Source organism: Oculina patagonica, chromosome 4 (assembly GCF_052425735.1).
Source record: "Oculina patagonica isolate OP01 chromosome 4, crgOcupat, whole genome shotgun sequence".
Classification (NCBI taxonomy): Eukaryota; Metazoa; Cnidaria; class Anthozoa; order Scleractinia; family Oculinidae; genus Oculina; species Oculina patagonica.
The window spans coordinates 61,611,012-61,628,511 of NC_135761.1; the positions used below are offsets into that span (position 1 = coordinate 61,611,012).

A 17,500-nucleotide genomic window follows, 5' to 3' on the forward strand; every position below is an offset into this window, starting at 1 on the left:
TCACTGGCCATAACATTCTCATAATAATAATCATCGATCAGACATTTCGCTGAACGAATCACCTTATGACAAAACGAGCAAAATATATGCTTTACTGGCCATAACATTCTCACAACTGATCATAATCATCGATCAGACATTTCGCTGAACGAATCACTTTATGACAAAACGAGCAAAATATATGCTTTACTGGCCATAACATTCTCACAACTGATCATAATCATCGATCAGACATTTCGCCGAACGAATCACTTTATGACAAAACGAGCAAAATATATGCTTTACTGGCCATAACATTCTCACAACTGATCATAATCATCGATCAGACATTTCGCCGAACGAATCACTTTATGACAAAACGAGCAAAATATATGCCTCACTGGCTATAAGATTCACAGTCGTAATCATCAATCAACGACCATCAATCATCAATTGAATCATCAGTCACAGTCGTAAACATCAATTGCGACTGTGAATGTAAAACCGTAACACACCTGACACTTTACTCATTTCTCTCAACAGATACACGAGTGATTACTTCCAACTGCAAATAAAAATGATGTTTTCGTTTCCTGAATGTATTACCTGGCTTGCTGTAGGCTTAACAGAGTGTGTTGCTATAGTAACACTTAACATCATTACAATAATTGTATTTATCAAAAATCGTAATCTTCGTAGGCGTAGCACGTACCTGGTTATAAATTTGGCAGTTGTAGATATGTTGGCTGGAGGATTTGCTACGATACAGCTATTTACTTTGGTTGGGTGGGAAATATGTCATTTCTGGCAGTACAACATAATTGAAGGCTGGGCAGCCTATATACCATCCACACTCCTCATCTTGTTCCCTACTTGCTCTTTAACAAACATCACAGCTATTTCCATAGAACGGCTGCACGCGACGTTGCGGCCGTTTAGACATCGCGTAATTAAAAAATGGGTATACGGGTTAATAATTGCCATTGCGTGGGTTACAGCTGGGTTGTTCCCAATTGTTCTTTTGGTTACAACGGAAATGAAATCTTACAGATTTTCTTTTTACTTTTGGAATTCATTCTGTGCAATTTGTCTGTTAGTCATTTGTATTTCTTACGCGTCCATTGTTATTAAAGTCCGTTGTGGTGCACAGCCTCAACACCATGGTGCAGCCAGTAGAGAAAGAAAACTGACCATGACATTGTTGATCGTGACTGTTGTATCTCTACTGTTGTATCTACCACGTGTTATATTCATTTTTCTCAGTTTTGGCACCGGCATTATTAGTTCAATGTCCACGGTAACGTTTGTACGGTTAAACAATATTTTAAATGTTTTATTTTATGCAAACTCGCTTGTAAATCCTATATTATACGCTATCCGCATGCCAGAATACAGATCAGCTGTACTTGCGTTCTTTCGCAGACGACCTCAGCAGCAAAGACAAGTTGCAGTTTTTCCTCTTCATGACATGTGATGCAAATAATACGAAACACTTTTTCTATCTGGCTTCATTATTTTGAAATATTACAATGGCTAAAATGTTAAATGAACGAGCAAGTGAACGGCACAAACATCCTTGTAAGTTTGAGCTTAACAGATAGACAAGGTTGTCAGTAAGGGAAGTTTACAAAACGCTGCACTCTAAACGCGAAAATAGTTTAAAACGCAGACGGCAGTCGGGTATGTGAATAACCTATACCTTGAGTCTCATAGTAGGCGTTAAAATTCATGTTATATTGTCTACAGTTCAGTAATGATTTGATTCATATTTATTTTATACTATCTTGAACGCGAGTGATGTTTATGATTTTGTGGCACTGAACATATTAATAATATCAAGCTGATATCGATAAAGAAAGTCTCTACATGACTGGGCTGAGAACCAGTTCGTTGATTTACCGAATAAAGTATCAAAAGTAACGACTCCCCAAAAGTAGCGACAACATTTCACGTTTGTTGGGTAGAGATTGAGTTGTACCTTCCGACAAAGAACACTTGTAACTTTTGGGTAACTTAAAATTTGAGCTAAACACGCTCAAACTCGAAAACTACCTCTCTTGTGGCGCCCTTTTTCCGTCCCCCTAAAAAAGCCTGATCTTCCAGTCAGACTAAGTTTAGCATGACGCACCAATGTTTGTTTTATATCCAGTTCCCTTATCGTTTCTGTTAATTGTACAGTACCCTTTACTGCAATGTCAGCCACAAACAAATATTATGGGATGTAAGCTCATTTTTACTCAGTTATCAAACATCAGATAATAAAATTTCAAGACAATTAAAGGAGGATGTTTTCTTTTGTAAAATCCTTTCTATTCATTCCAGTTGTGACATTTGTTTTGATAATGTTATGACAAATTTGTGATTTATTGTAGTTATTATAATAACTAATAAATTGTTGTCTTACATTTCGTGTAATTAGAGATAAGACTAATTATTATCTTAAGTAACATGTTATGTAAATACCATAATTAATAATAATATTTGTATTTGTTATTAGTAAATCAGGAAGGAAACCAGGCCTTCCTTTATCTAGGATATTTTATAGTATAATTATGATAGTATAATTATGATATTATATAAACGATGTTATTATACATCTTTGAAACTGGATATATGTTCATAAGCATACTCAGCGTTACTATAATGTATCTTTGATTAGTTTGATTATATTATTTGCTGTAAATAAAAAGATAAATACAAACTTTGTGATGCTACAAATTGTGTTTTTTCTTTGTGTGGGATTGTTATCTCTAAAGAGAAGTGCATAATTTATTTTTACTACATTTTCCTTTGAAGAATTAAACCTTTCAATTCGCTTTTTTCACGATCCCATAATACATCTTGTTTTATTTAAATAACCCCCAAAATGTTTGCATAAGCATTGTTTTCAATTTCTCTGGGGACGATTGCACGTCACTGTAAATCCCAAGAGAAATTGAAAACAATGCTTATGCAAAAATTTTGGGCGGTAAACAAGATGTATTATGGGAACGGTGAAAACAGCGAATACCCATATAAAAATCGTCATGTCGTGTCCACAAGAATTTGAAAATGTGATTACTAAAATATGTGCCTATAATCTGAACATCGAAACACTTCTCAATTCGATAATCCTATATTTAGCAAATTCATTGACATAAGGCGTTAAAGCTGATTTCCAGTCCGTACTGCGCAGACTCGGGCTTTGTTTTCGTTTTTGTTTTGAATTCGTTAAAACGTTACACTTCGGTGACAGCATACATGAAGTTTTTAAGTCCGCATTACAGTTCGTTTCGTTTAAGAATTTCCGATGAGCTGAAACGTCGGTTTGAAATAGCGTCAAGGTTCTTCTACTCGTTATTATTTGTTTTGCAAGGATATCTGGCGTTAATAATGAAGAAAAAGGTAAGTTTGTCGCGGAATTTTTAGTTTGGCTTGTAAACATTCCTTCGTGTGAGGCTCACATAAACATTGCAGCCGAGATTGCGCAGTACGGACTGGAATTCATCTTTAACACTCCAGGAGAATGTCCACTTTTGGAAATGTGGAAAACAATAGCGTGACGTAACAACATGGCGGTTGTCAATTCTTCCCGAGCGGACTCCACTAGAATTTTATATTTGCCTTTTTTCAAGTTTTCCCGTGGTGCGTTTTCTGCCAGATTGTAACACAACACAAAGAAAGCATTGAAGAAGCGTTATGCGTGACAATTGTGTAAAATCACGGCGGATTGTGCGCGGAGGTTAGAATTTACTTCCGATGCGTATGTTTGTTTTGGTTGTCTTTCGGGTCGTTTCTTCAGCTTTAATCCAGTGTATCTCTTGTGAAAAACTTTTCTGAGCCTTGAAAAAATTCAGGGATGTTTTATAGTTATTCTAGTTTCTCTGTGCGAAATCTGAGCGATGGGCCGCAATTTGGGTGGATGGGCCGCGAATTTTGCTGGAAGCCATCGTCTACGCAAAGTGAGACTGCTTACAACTGATCTGTTTGGGCTTCTTTTCGTTTGCTTCAGTCGATGACTTGATGGATAATTGACGTCCAAGAACATCTTAAATATATCCAGGATCGCCACAGATTATCTACTGGACGTGTTTAAAGACACAACAAGGTCAACAAGGACAACAGGATGCTGGCTTTGTTTTCTTTCTGGTTTCTTTGGACCGAAGGTCGACGCGCGGCTGAAAAGCGCAAAAGCACATTGAAATGTATTAAAAGGAAGGGTATCTGGCAAAAGAAACCAAGCACGGACTCGCCTGAAGCGAAGGAAATTATTTTCTCGATTAGATTCAATTTCTTGATAACCTGGAGTTAGAAAAACATGGAAGGAATAAGAACCCTGGCGAGCTGCGTGTTTGCGTCATGCCAGGGAAGGCGAAGAAGCTCGAAGGAGACAGTCAATGTATGTTCGTTCATTTCAGTGTAGTCAACTTAATTTTAACCAGCTAGGAGTTCTGACGGTCTTGTTGTTATGTTTATAAGGAGCTCCAAATGCCATGATGTTTTCAAATGATTGAGCTAGCCTTCGAGTTGAGGTCATCGGTCTAATTGATTTCCTGGCCAGCTATTTTGCGAAGCAGAGTTTGACACCTTTTGACGCCTATTTTGTTGATGAAATATATGTTAGAAAGGTTTGTTGTGACTCATTTTTATTGCAAGATAAAACTCCCATACAGCTCACTTTATGTTTTTACTACATGACCAGCAGATTATGAGCTGCGCGAAGGATTTTTCTTTTCTAATATTTTTATTGTGTTGCCAAGCCAGGCTGTTTGATTTGCAGCAATGTAATGCCACTGTAATGTGTCGCTTCCTGCGACCCCTTTTCTATTTTCTTGACTCAGTTGCGCCAAATATTCATGTGGCTTCTAGGAAGCTATTTACTTTTTCGTTTAATTCGTAGAAAACAAGTAAGTTTAACGGCTTATGCAAACCTTCGGCTATCAATTTGTTAGACCGGTCAGTTCTGGCACGTTACCAACTGTAAATGTTTTCATGTCAGTTTGCCACATCGCATTTAATTTTTGAATTCGAGACGCCGCCAAGCTAATGCCCGGGATAATTGTGAGAGTATCTTATCTGAAAATTGGAGTTCATAGCTCCTGTTAATTTACCAAACCAAGTGCTTAGTGTGTCACTGATATGTACATAGCGCGGACGGAAAACGTTCGTTTCCGCTTTACTCACTCTCGGCCAAGAGAGATAAACAGCATATTTTTTTCTTTCTGCAAGCCGTGAATAAAGTTAGGCCCAGGATGCTTAAATCCTTGCATGATGTGGCGTAAACTGCGAGAGTATCTTATTTTAAAAGCGGAGTTCATAGCTCAGTTATTTTAATTTACCACTGAAAACCAAGTGCATAGTGTGGGCATAGCGCGCAAAACATGAGCATTTAAAATGCAAGCGCTCGTCTCCGCTTTATTTATTCCTGTCCAAGAGAGGTCAATGGCATATTTTCTTCTTTCTGTAAGCTGTGAATTTAGTTAATAGAACGAAGCTTTTTTCATTTGAATTCGAGTTCTGTACACTTCGCTGTTCTAGATTTCGATCGACAGAGCAGGAATATTTTATGTCAACAGACCTCGCATCATGTGACTCCAAATTCGAGCAATGATTGGATAACTGTTTGTTTTGATCTGCGGATCAAAACATTTCCAAAAGTGGACATTCATCTGAACTGGTTAAGTGATTTGTTACTCTGAGGCCAGCATGTTGCCTGTATTTCAGTCATTGTTGGGAGTGAGAGATTTAAGATTACCCAATCACTGGAACTAGCAGCCCACTACTTGCAATACAGTAAAGCCTTTCTGTTCTAACTCTTCAATTTAGTGTAGAATATTAACACCCCTCCATGCATTGGCCTGTCATACATAAAGTTATCCAGTGAAGCATTGATGGATGGAATACATCTCAGTCCTCTCTTGTGTCAGCTTTTGCAGTGACCTAGCATTGTCTTTGTGAAGCCTTCATGAAATACACAAGAACATCTGATCTATATCCTCATAGGTGTGGTCAACTATCAAAACACAGTTTTAACTAGGAAAAGAGTGGACAAGATTTTGCGTTCATTGTATAACCTTATTAGTGAAGGTTTAGTAAGTACTACCGGCAAATTGAATGGTGGGTTCATTTTCACGAACTCTGAAAAATAGGTGTTCATAAGCAGCACTTTCCAGAAATAAAAAATAAAAACCTGATCACCAACTTGATAATTCAGGATGGCGGGCATTTACGTACGTTCAACGCACGTAAAAAAGAAACGCTTTTAATTACTTTTTACGCGACAGTGGAAATTTGCCTACGTATCTTTTTTTACGCGCGTTTTACGTACGTAAATATTTACGCGTCAGTGGAAATCCACCTTTAGTTAATGATTGTGAAAGTGGCTTTCTTCAATCGGAATCCTCATATTGAACTAAATCCTTACAATTCATTACCGTATCCTTATTAAGAACAGTATTGTAATCTAAAAAGCTACCTAGAGAATTAATTGTCTCACTCCTCCAATATTGCCGCAAATAACACACTCTATTCACCAACTTGATAATTCAGGATGGCGGGCATTTACGTACGTTCAACGCACGTAAATAAGAAACGCTTTTTATTACTTTTCATGCAGCAGTGGAAATTTGCCTACGTACGCACGTTTTACGTACGTAAATATTTACGGTCAGTGGAAATCCACCTTAACACTTACTTACCCAGACCGTAGCATAGAGGTTACCTTGGTAACCACAAAAACGGACCAATCTTTTCTATGGTTGTGGGAATCAAACCATTACTTTCATCAAGAAGATTCCGTAGAATAACCGATAATTCCTACAAATGTTGATCTTTCTTTTCGTAATATAAAACAAAGTATTAGATAAGTGAAAGTGGCACTTAGTTATCTGTCGCTGAATAATCAGATATTAGATTTATCTTGCTGTCTGGTTGTACGACCGCTTCCAATTATTACAAACTCAAGGTTTAAATTGACATCTGTTTTGAAATTCGCGGCCTTGGAAAATTGAAAAGCGATCTTTCGAAACGCTTTCTTTAAGAAAACGAGGACCAACTCCAGGCAAAAATGAAAACACTGAAATATTTTAAGCCACGATAATGATTAGGATTATAGAAATGACAAGCTTAGTGCCAATAATTTAGAGATATATAATTAACAATTATTCTTTGAAATCGAGGTGAATAGTGGTAGAATATTCACCTCGCCGCTCCGCGGCTCGGTGAATATTCTGCCGCTATTCACCTCGATTTCAAAGAATAATTGTTTTAGTATATACACACGAAGTGATCTCAACAACAAGCGATCTCAAAGTTTTCAGAAGGAAACCATTTAAAGTCGATTTAATTGACCTCTCAATTCATGCGTGGAAAACGTACATATAAGCGGCACTAACCGACATGCGCGAAACAGTTTACAGAATCTTCAAACATGGCAAATCTAGTTAATCTTCGATAAAATCCTCGTCACAATCTAGCAAAATGGTCCTTTAACACCACTCAAACCTGCAATCTAATCAAAAACCTGCTTGCAAAACATTTTGACCGTTGAATCAAAGCTTTTGAAGTTCACTTGAATTGAAAATTGAAAAAGAGCAGTTGGCGAAGGATCCACCTGAAACTTTGGATTATAAGCTTACTGAATGTCTGCAGAACTGTGGTGAAAACTGGATGTTTTCTTGCACAAAGACTTTTTCCTGAATATTTGTGGAGGATCTTGGTTGAATAACACTTGATGTTGCTGCCGATAAATCTGCGGTATTCATTTCTACCGATGCCGGGCGAAGAGCGAATTGACGGTAAGCAATTGTTTATCGTTTTAGTACTCGGGTTGTGTGGACATTGTGCTGCAAATTGCGAAATATGTAGTCTTCTCTTACTTTGAAAACCATCAGGCCAAATTTCTTAGCCTTTTTTTGTCTTTTCTGGTTCAGCATCTTCTTGTATTCTTAGTATTTGCGATTCAGAAACGTCGGCGAAACGCGAGTTTACGCCGGCCATTTTGTTTCAGTTTGGATCAAGCATTATTCACTCCGTAGGGAGTGAATAATGCTCATTAGCCCGAGATAGCGAACCAATCAGATTGCTTGAAACACCAAGATCACTGAGTGTGTATATACTAATTTAGATTATTGTGAAATTGAAATATTTCGGAACTCCTTACAACGGGGAAGTCGAAATTAAGGAGAAGGCAATTTGGAATCTTAAGAACTGAAGCGCAAGTAGCGAACGAACATTGGCGTAGCTGTAGTTCAGTCCTAAATTCGGGCGTCACGAGTTGAATTTAGTAAAGAAAGTTGAGAATTTGGCGAGGTTGAGTATTATTCATTAATGAGATGAGAGGTACCTAAAGCGGTTCCTATTAAACCTGTTTTTTTATCTTTGAAAACAAATTTTATAGTAGAGTTATATTTTCGCAAAACTGCCAAAAATACACAAATACGACAATGTTTAAAAACAAATTATTGGCTTCACAATGTTTTGTCATAGTGTTAGAATCTAATTTCCCATTAATTGGCAATATTATCTCTTTGCAGTGTGACTATTCTATTAACACTGTGACCATTCATAAGCAACTGAATTTCCTATTGACAAGGTTGGTTGAAGACTTTTTAAATTTATAATTTTTGCTTAATTGATTATTTTTACTGCAGGTTTATCCTCTCTGTTAAATTAAAGAACTTTGTGAGAATGAATGGGCATAGTTGTAAAATTTACAATTATAATACTAAAACTTGCGAATAAAGAAGATGAGAATAAAAGTATTAAAAATATCTTAAATAAACCTTAACTAATAACTTTGCGCGGATCTTAAATAACATGTTATGTAAAATAATATCTTTGTTATGATATCAAGAACGGAGACATGTCTTCTTTTATTCACGATAATCTATAATATTATATAAAATTAAACGATGTTAAAATGAATATTTGAAACTAGCTAGATGTTCATAAGCATGGTCAATGTTATAATACATCGTTGATTATATTATTTGCTGTAATAAATAAGGTTAATGCCACAAATTCTTTTTCATTTCTCTCTGTGCGGGATTGTTATTTAAAAAATATTATTAATAGAAGTAAATAATTTTATTTTTGCAGAGTACATTCGTTCACCTTTCATCCAACGATCATCTTACTCTGGAAGGGGTAAGAGGGTGTCGGAGGATTTTGTGAGAGTTCAGTTAATTTCAAGCCAAGTGAAAGGGCGGATCACTCAGTAAGCTAAGAAAGAAAAGGCAGATCAAATTTGATTTAATTTATATCATGATGAGATATGTCTTGCCGGTGAGATATGCCCATAATGTCTTTGATTCTTGAAATGCGTTATCACTGTCACTGTAATTTAAAACATTTCAAAAGTTGTTGCCCTTTTAGATGTATTTTTGCAGGGTGGTGAAGAGGGGGGGGGGGGGGGAGGGGGGGGAGGGGGGTGGAGGGGGCTTGCCCTCAAACCCCCTGGATGACTTTGAATCCCTAAGATAATTATGCGTCTGTCCCTATACCCTGCGTACACGCGGAACGCTCTCTAGCCTTTTAGGTTTTTCGCCAGTTCCGCTTTCTCCGAAACTTTGCATAAAGCCACGTATACCAGTCCTGCGACTGAAGGGGTTACCCTGTCTAAATATTTAATAATTATTCCACAAGCGCCACTTTAGAGGGCCACTGGTTTTTCAGTTTTTACTGTAATGTGTTCACCCTTTATAAATAAAGTTGATTATTATTATTTTTTTAAGCGCGTTGGATATGAGATGGTGGATAGCCAACGAGGAGCGTAGCGCCGAGATGGCTATAGCGATCTAATATCCAACAAGCGCGAGTGGAATAATTGTTTTATTAAAAACGACCAAAGACTTGCAATATTTGAGCTCCCCAGCTGTTTTCGTTGACGCGTATCGGCTAACAAATTTGTGGTCAATGGTATATGAGCTCCCTTTTATTACATAAAACTTTGTTCGTTGGCGACGAAAGACGACGCTATGAACTGGATACCACTTCCGCGTTCGAATTTTAATTACAACTTCCTGAGGGATGAAAAAATTCTTCTAAATTTGGAATAAAATTCATTATCTAACTCAGGGCGTAACTACAGCGCTTGCGGTTGACTTAACACATTGGACGGGTGTTAATTCTTAATCGAGATCAAAGGATGAATTTTATTTTGATTTGAAATTTCCAGCAAGGTAAACTTTAATAAACGCGGATTTGCGATTTTTTTATCGACCGTCGTTGTGGCAGGTCAATCAATAAAATCCGCAAATCCTCCATACATTTTCTCTATTTTATTTTGTCGTAATCAATTTTCCTTTTTTATGGAAGGAAAAGCCGTCCATATACTCTTTATATTTTTCACGTTTATCTGCTTTTTTCCAGGTGCAAGCCGTCCATAGAGTTCCGTGCATTTTATTTATGCAAGTAAAAAATCATGTCCACCTTTTTGGAATATCTTTAGTAAACTCCGTCTGTAAACGCTCTTTTCGTCTCTAATTTGGAAAGAAAATCGCCTTATAGGGGTGAAATTTTTTTAAGTTAGGGAATTTACAGGTAATTTCCACAGATTATTTTTTGTATATGAAATTCGACGTGAGTTTATCTTTAATAACATCAATCTTCAGGAAAATACGGAAAATATAAAACAAAAGAATAACCCTGGAGGCGAAAGACATTGCGGAAAAATAAATAGTGAATCTCACTTGTTTTTGAGATATCACTTTACCAACTTTTTGGTGCAATAGTAAGTACCTATTCTTACCACTCGATTATTATATTGCTAAAGACTTCGCCGAAATTCTGCAAAACCAGCTTTGTCAAAAGTAATCGTCTTATGCTAAACGATTTCTTTTTGCCATCTTGAGATATTAACTGATCAGTTGACTTCATAAAGTGTTTAGAATATCGCCACGAAAGTTTACGACGGCGGCTACAAGCGCGCAGCTTTGCAGCATTGAAATACAAAAACAAACTTCACAAAATAAAAATCTTCTGTTACCGACTGATAGCGCAAATTCTGACTATACTGTCTTCTTGCTTAATGCTTGAAAGCCCTGCTTCATCGAAGGGCTTGAAAATAGACAGAAAGACAAAGATTTAATGGAAACTTTATTGTAATTTCGAGCTATATTTTACCGTTAAATAAAGTGTAAAGATTTATGCAAGAACCATGAAACCGCATAAATTACACACCGGGCATGAAACGTGTTTGAAACTGACACCTAATGTGAACAATGCAATAACAAGCATGTTTAGGTGAAACATGTTTAGGTGAAACATGTTTATTCTAAACATGTTTCGGGTTAAATGTGAACGCAGCTTAAGATACATGTAGGGAGCATGAAGAATACTTCTTGGTTATCTAAGGTATGTTAAATATGTATGAAATTATTAGATATTTTATTGAATAATTAACTGCTTTACTATCCAAGTTCTTCAAGTTAAGATATTAGAGGACAAATTTGGCAACCAAATTCCTAAGTTACTCCTCTGAGTTCGGAGTAGCAAACAGATATTTAGCCTTGATATGCTAATATGACGGACTTTTTCTTTCTAATATTACTTTTTCGCTATAAAGCATCTTTGTAGGAGGTTGTAGGAGGAAGAAAAACTCAAGCATAGAGAGAAATAGAGCTGAATGTGACTTGCGTTCGATGATTAGAAAAACTTTTGTTGTTGCAGTTTAATTCAAGAGATCAAGAATAGTTTTGAGGTAAGAGAGACTTTGTTCTCTCGCATTTATTTGCTTGAAATATGGCTATATCATAATTGTTTTATGTATCAACGACAAAAAATAATTGATATTCAAAATATGGTAAACCTTTTAGTTATGTAGCGGTCAAAATTGAACTCAAATAAGATAGTATTTTACATTTCCTCAGGATATCTTTCTCTGCGAAAGAAAGTGGAAAAGCAAGCCAAAGAGACTCGATATTCTCCAGGAAGGATTCCCTGCAGACAGGGTCAGTTGAAGTTTATTTGAATCTACTTTTTATTCCTAACTGTTGGCAAAGGCATTGGTTTGTCGGATGTGAATAATATTTACAAGAGTAAAATTCTGAACATTGTTTTCTAAACTCTTATAAACGCAAAATTTAACTAGAAAATTTGTCATCAGAGACAGTTTTAAAAAAATCCGTCTAAAATATCCGACTGATAGTCGTTCAAAATGTCTCCTCTCCTTTTAAACCCTTAATTGTTTCATCCAATACTTTGGAAACCTATAAAGATCAAGATTCGTGGCTAACTTAGGAAAGATTTTTTTCCCGACACGAAATTCTCCACACGCTGACATAGGCCTGCCTTTCATGCAAGTTCCGGTATCAGCCTGAATCGGTGTATCTCAGGGGATCGTTAGCTAGAAGTTGATCAAGCGCTTTCTTTTCTTTTTCTTTTCCTTTTTATTTATTAAACGTGTGAACTATGCAGAGAAAACCGAAAATAATTGTGCTCAGTGTTGATCTGAAAATGAACTAACGGTGTGTAAAATAAAAAAAAATAGGTAAAAAGCTGTCTCAGTGATCTGAAACGTTAAGTGTACATTGTTTTAACGGCTTTTTACCAATTGACAGTATTTACATTTGAATCGGCGAAATGTCCTATTAATAGCTTGTTTAATTGGAATCGGGCGCCTTATGTTTGACAGGCATGACGTCTGTCTCGTTTGTAAGTTAGTGATCTTTTTCCGACTTACTTACCAGCTAGCAGCTGTCTCGGGCTGTGTTTAAGAAACTTTTGTTTTTGTGAATACAACTTTCTATTTTGAATTTACCCATTTATGGCGTAAAGATCAACCTAAAACTGCCCAAGATCCGATCGATTTTGAAAACGTTTAGACACATGTCGGTATTATCAAAAACGAACGTTTTTTTTTTTTGTCAAAAGAAGCTGAAAACCAGCGGGGCTATAACTCGTTCTGACTAAATTACCTATACAGAATTCGCATTTTTTAAGTTGTAAAATACAATGTGTAAAATTAGTGGGCATAACATGACCGGAAAAGCAATATGTTGTTTGCGCAGTAAATTGAAGTAGCCGTCAATTTTGATGAGAAGTTTTCCAATAATAAATAACCAAATTAAAAGGGGGAAGTGATTAAAACACTATACAGTCAGTTTTTTTCGCATTATTTTACTTCATTTTTTTACGTGCGTAAAATCAAATGGAGGAAAGGAGGGACGGCTTGCTTCTAGGGAAAAACATTTGAGCGTATTTAAAGACGTAGCGTTTGCAAAATAAAGTCGGGAAAATGTAAGGAAGGTTTGCCTCTGCAGAAAAAAATGAATGCGGTTCAACTTCAAATTCACACCCGTTAACGTACGAAAAATAACCCAAGAGTGACTGGATCATTTGAAGCTCTAACTCATTCTGACTTAATAGCTTTCTTATCATAGAACAATGAGAACGAATTTCTAAAAAAGTTTGCCTTTTTTGATATACGATTGAGTTGCCACAAGAGAATATGAGTAATGAATTGGTGCCATCAATTTTTGAAGATAAACATTCAGATCATATTCATTCAACACACCCTATTTTAATAGATAGCGTTTAAAAACACTTGATTCTTCAAAAGTCCACAAAATGCCTTTTTCTCCTGTTATTAGCAAAATATCCCATTAAAGTTTAAAGTGGAGTAACCGAAACAAATAAAGACCTTGATTTCAGATGGAGCTTGAAATGGAACTATAATCGATGCGGTTGCAGTATTCAAACCAGATAATCTACACTTCCATTTCCCACCGAAAAGCTCTGAAAAATTCCTTTTAATATACCAGTCTGGGGAACAAGAGCCAGTTGATGGCGACATCACTTCTCAGAGAAGTGACTGAGCCCGCGGTTTTCGTCCCAAAAGTTGCTAAGCAACATGACGAATTTGCACGCGCAATTGCTTTCGGGGTACTCGTGAGCGCTCGCGCCAGTTTTTGATTGGATTAAACAACTCGGAAATTCTTCGAATGCTTCAACGAAGATTTGACAAAACTGGCAGTTATTCCCCCGACTGATACATGCACCCAGCAAAACCGTAACAGAAGTACCTCGTTTATCTCAACAGATAGAAGAGCAATTACTGCCAACAGTAAAACGAAAAGACAGAAGCTGAGGTTCCAAGATGTATTCTTTACCTGAATGTATTACCTGGCTTGCTGTGGGCTTAACCGAATCTGTTGCTATAGTAACACTTAATATTATTACAATAATTATATTTATAAAAAATCGTAATCTCCGCAAGCGTAGTATGTACTTGGTTATAAATTTGGCAGTTGTAGATATGTTGACTGGAGCAGTTGCTGTAAATGATCTATTTCATAACGTTGGTGCATACCAGTGCAATTTTGGGAGGAGTAAGGAGGGTAAAATCCCGTTCCTTGACACCTGTGTACACGTAAACCAAGATGGTTCTACCAAGATCTCCGTGTACCGTAAACCTACGCACACGGATCAGTACCTGAACTTCCACTCAAATCATCATCTTCAACACAAAAGAGCTGTAGTTAACACCCTGATGCTGCGAGCCCAGACCTTGGTTACCGAGGACGAGGACAAAACAAGAGAAGCCCAACACGTGAAACAAGCTTTGAAAGTAAACAACTACCCAGATTGGATGCTAACAATACTGCATTCCAAGTCTGGAACGAAAGAGCCCGAAAACGAGAAGAAAATCTACGCTTCAGCGCCATACATCAAAGGAATTTCTGAACGCCTTCAAAGAGCGTTTAAGTCACACGAGGTCACACTTATTCATAAACCCGTAAATTCCCTGAGGTCGCAATTGGTACATGTCAAGGACAAAACGTCCAATCTAAAGAAATGCGGAACTGTGTACCAGGTTCAATGTGAACAGTGCAACAAGGAGTACGTTGGCGAAACGTCCCGTTTACTGAAAACCAGAATGAAAGAACATCAGTCGAGGAACTCGTCAGCCATTCATGAACATTGTCGACTGGAGGGCCACTCGGTAGACACAAGCAAGACAAAAGTGTTAGCCACCGAAATCAACACCTTTAAACGCCGGGTAAAAGAGGCCATTGAGATAAAACTCAGAAAACCTTTGTTAAAAAGAGACAATGGTTTTGAATTAGCTCCAATTTATGACAGAATTTTATTTCCCCCGAGGCAGTGAAATGTCTTCTTAACATTCATCTTAAAAAACACCACCTCAGTGACGAATGAAGTCTGGATGATATCAGACGAAATATTTCACGCTTTTAAATTTTATTTGCGCTCCGAGTTTGAAAACATTTTAAACCCTTTTAACTGTACTTGTTGTTGTTGCTGGCTCGAGTACGTACTTGTCATAAAGTATTAAATCAAGCATTTCCGCATATTCAACCTTTCCCACACCCACCTACCACCCCCTAAAAAAATGTCCATGACACAGTATTGCGTGACGAACAGACGGCCCATTGCAAGATGGGACTGTAAGCTACTGTAAGCGCCGACATCATGCCGTTTAGCGATCAGATGTTATTTTTTTGTGTACTATTAACGAGGCAATACTAACAATCGGCGTATGCCGTCGAAGAAGATGCAGTGGTGACGAGAAGCGCCTAACGTTGATCACAGATTGGATTTTGACCACTAAATATGACATACTTACACAAACGAAGCCCAAATTACTACGGATGCTTAAAGCCGGAATCGTGCTTAAAAGGCCTTCGGACCTGCTTTTTACAGCAGATTAAGGTTAGAATATTTCATAATGTTTTTGTGTGTGATTATTTTGACCCAAAATGGGTTAAGACTTGTGCACGGATTGAAATATTCATGTCATTCATGTCTGACCCGTAACTTCGTTGACCGCGGAAGAAAAACGAAGCTCAGATGCGACGAATGATAAGAGCCGTAATCATGCTAAAATGGCCTTCGAACCTACCTTTTACAGCAGATAAAGGTTAGAAAATTACATATTTTTTTCATATGCTTAATTTAGTCTTAAATGGGTTAGGACTTGGAACACGGAACAAAAATTATTTCTGACCCGTAACTTCAAAGTTGACCGCGGAAGGTCAAATATTTGCATATTTAACCGAATTCGAAAAGATCTCACGTCGCTTTTAATCATTTGCCCGGAGAAATTTTTACAGGGATTTATACACCATTCTTCTAACATTCAACCACCAGAAGCTTAAACGATTTGAAGGTTTCGCATATGGTGAAAATTAATTTTATTTACCAAGTACTTTTACGGCAGTGAATTGTATGCCTTCGAAATAAAATTATTTTGTCTACAAAGAACAATGCAATATTTCCCAAAATCATTTCAGTAGATGTTTAGAGATTGCTAACTATGGTTTGAGTGTTTAAAAGACGGTAGAGTGATTTGTTTTTGCACGCGAGGCTCTCAAACTCGTGCAAAAATCATGAATAATTTAGCGCCTCAAATGACGATTTTAACGGATTATTGTTATTTGCATTTTTCTTTAAAATAAAAGGATATTCAATCGAAAGAACTATACAGTGCTTTAAGTTATACCCTAGCCTATCTAACATAAAAGTATGAAAGAAATCGAAGTTCCATCCTCTTGCCACGAAATGTTGGATTCTAAGCGACCGGCATTCTTAAGAATTGGGTTTATGGAGTAATGATCGCTGCTATTTGGTTAGCGACAGCATCAAGTGTATACTTAGCAAATTTAACTTCCCCGAACTACGATTGGATTTTAAAATGGCATTATTCCTCTATTGGTCATATTATTTAGCTTCTCTCTTTTTAGTCCTATTCGCTTTTTTCACGATCCCATAATACATCTTGTTTTATTTAAATAATCCCCCAAAATTTTTGCATAAGCATTGTTTTCAATTTCTCTGGGGACGATTGCACGTCACTGTAAATCCCAAGAGAAATTGAAAACAATGCTTATGCAAAAATTTTGGGGGGTAAACAAGATGTATTATGGGAACGGTGAAAACAGCGAATGTACATTATTGTAAATAGTTTTATATCTCTTTTTTTATGCTTAGTATTTTTTTTATTCATATGTACATTATTGTAAATAGCTAGTTTTTAAAACCCTTATATTCTTAGTAATTTCATTTTTTAATTGTTTTTTTTTTCTATATATTTGTAAGGCGCATTTGGTCATATTTTCATGTTAATTTGCGCCATAGAAATCTTAAATATTATTATTATTATTATTACTATTATTACAAGTGAAACCGGTAAAACAAGATATAATTATATATCCCATGGAAAACAGGTAAATGTGAAAATAGATTAGTGTGTATCAATCAGATCAATCTGCAGCTTACTTTCATAAGCAAATGCCTACATTGTGCGGTTCCAGAAAATATCCATACCCACCCCAAGGATGGTCATTGGAAATTCTGAGGGGGGGTGGGGGTCTCAATAGCACAAATTTTTAAAAGAAAAGTATGAAGCTAAACTGGAAATCCCAGGGGGTGGGAGAGTCCAAACCAAAGAACCATCCTTGGGGGAGGTATGGATATTTTTTGGAACCACACCCTGTGGAACCAAGCCTGTGCTGCAAAAAAACTTGACACATTAACTAAACCTGGAGTAAAATTTATGGTCTGCGATAATAATTATGTAAAT

At 36.7% G+C, this 17,500-nt stretch overlaps 2 protein-coding genes across 3 annotated transcripts in view; one reads left to right on the forward strand and one right to left on the reverse strand.

The window, feature by feature from the left end:
- Positions 1-17,500, reverse strand: part of LOC144647809 (histamine H2 receptor-like) — a 410,332-nt gene that overhangs the window by 305,739 nt on the left and 87,093 nt on the right. The gene's annotated exons all lie outside the window — the stretch shown is intronic.
- On the forward strand, positions 560-2,074 carry LOC144648940 (uncharacterized). The gene has a single exon (XM_078508393.1). The coding sequence runs from the start codon at positions 560-562 to the stop codon at positions 1,451-1,453; it is 894 nt and encodes a 297-aa protein (XP_078364519.1). The 3' UTR covers positions 1,454-2,074.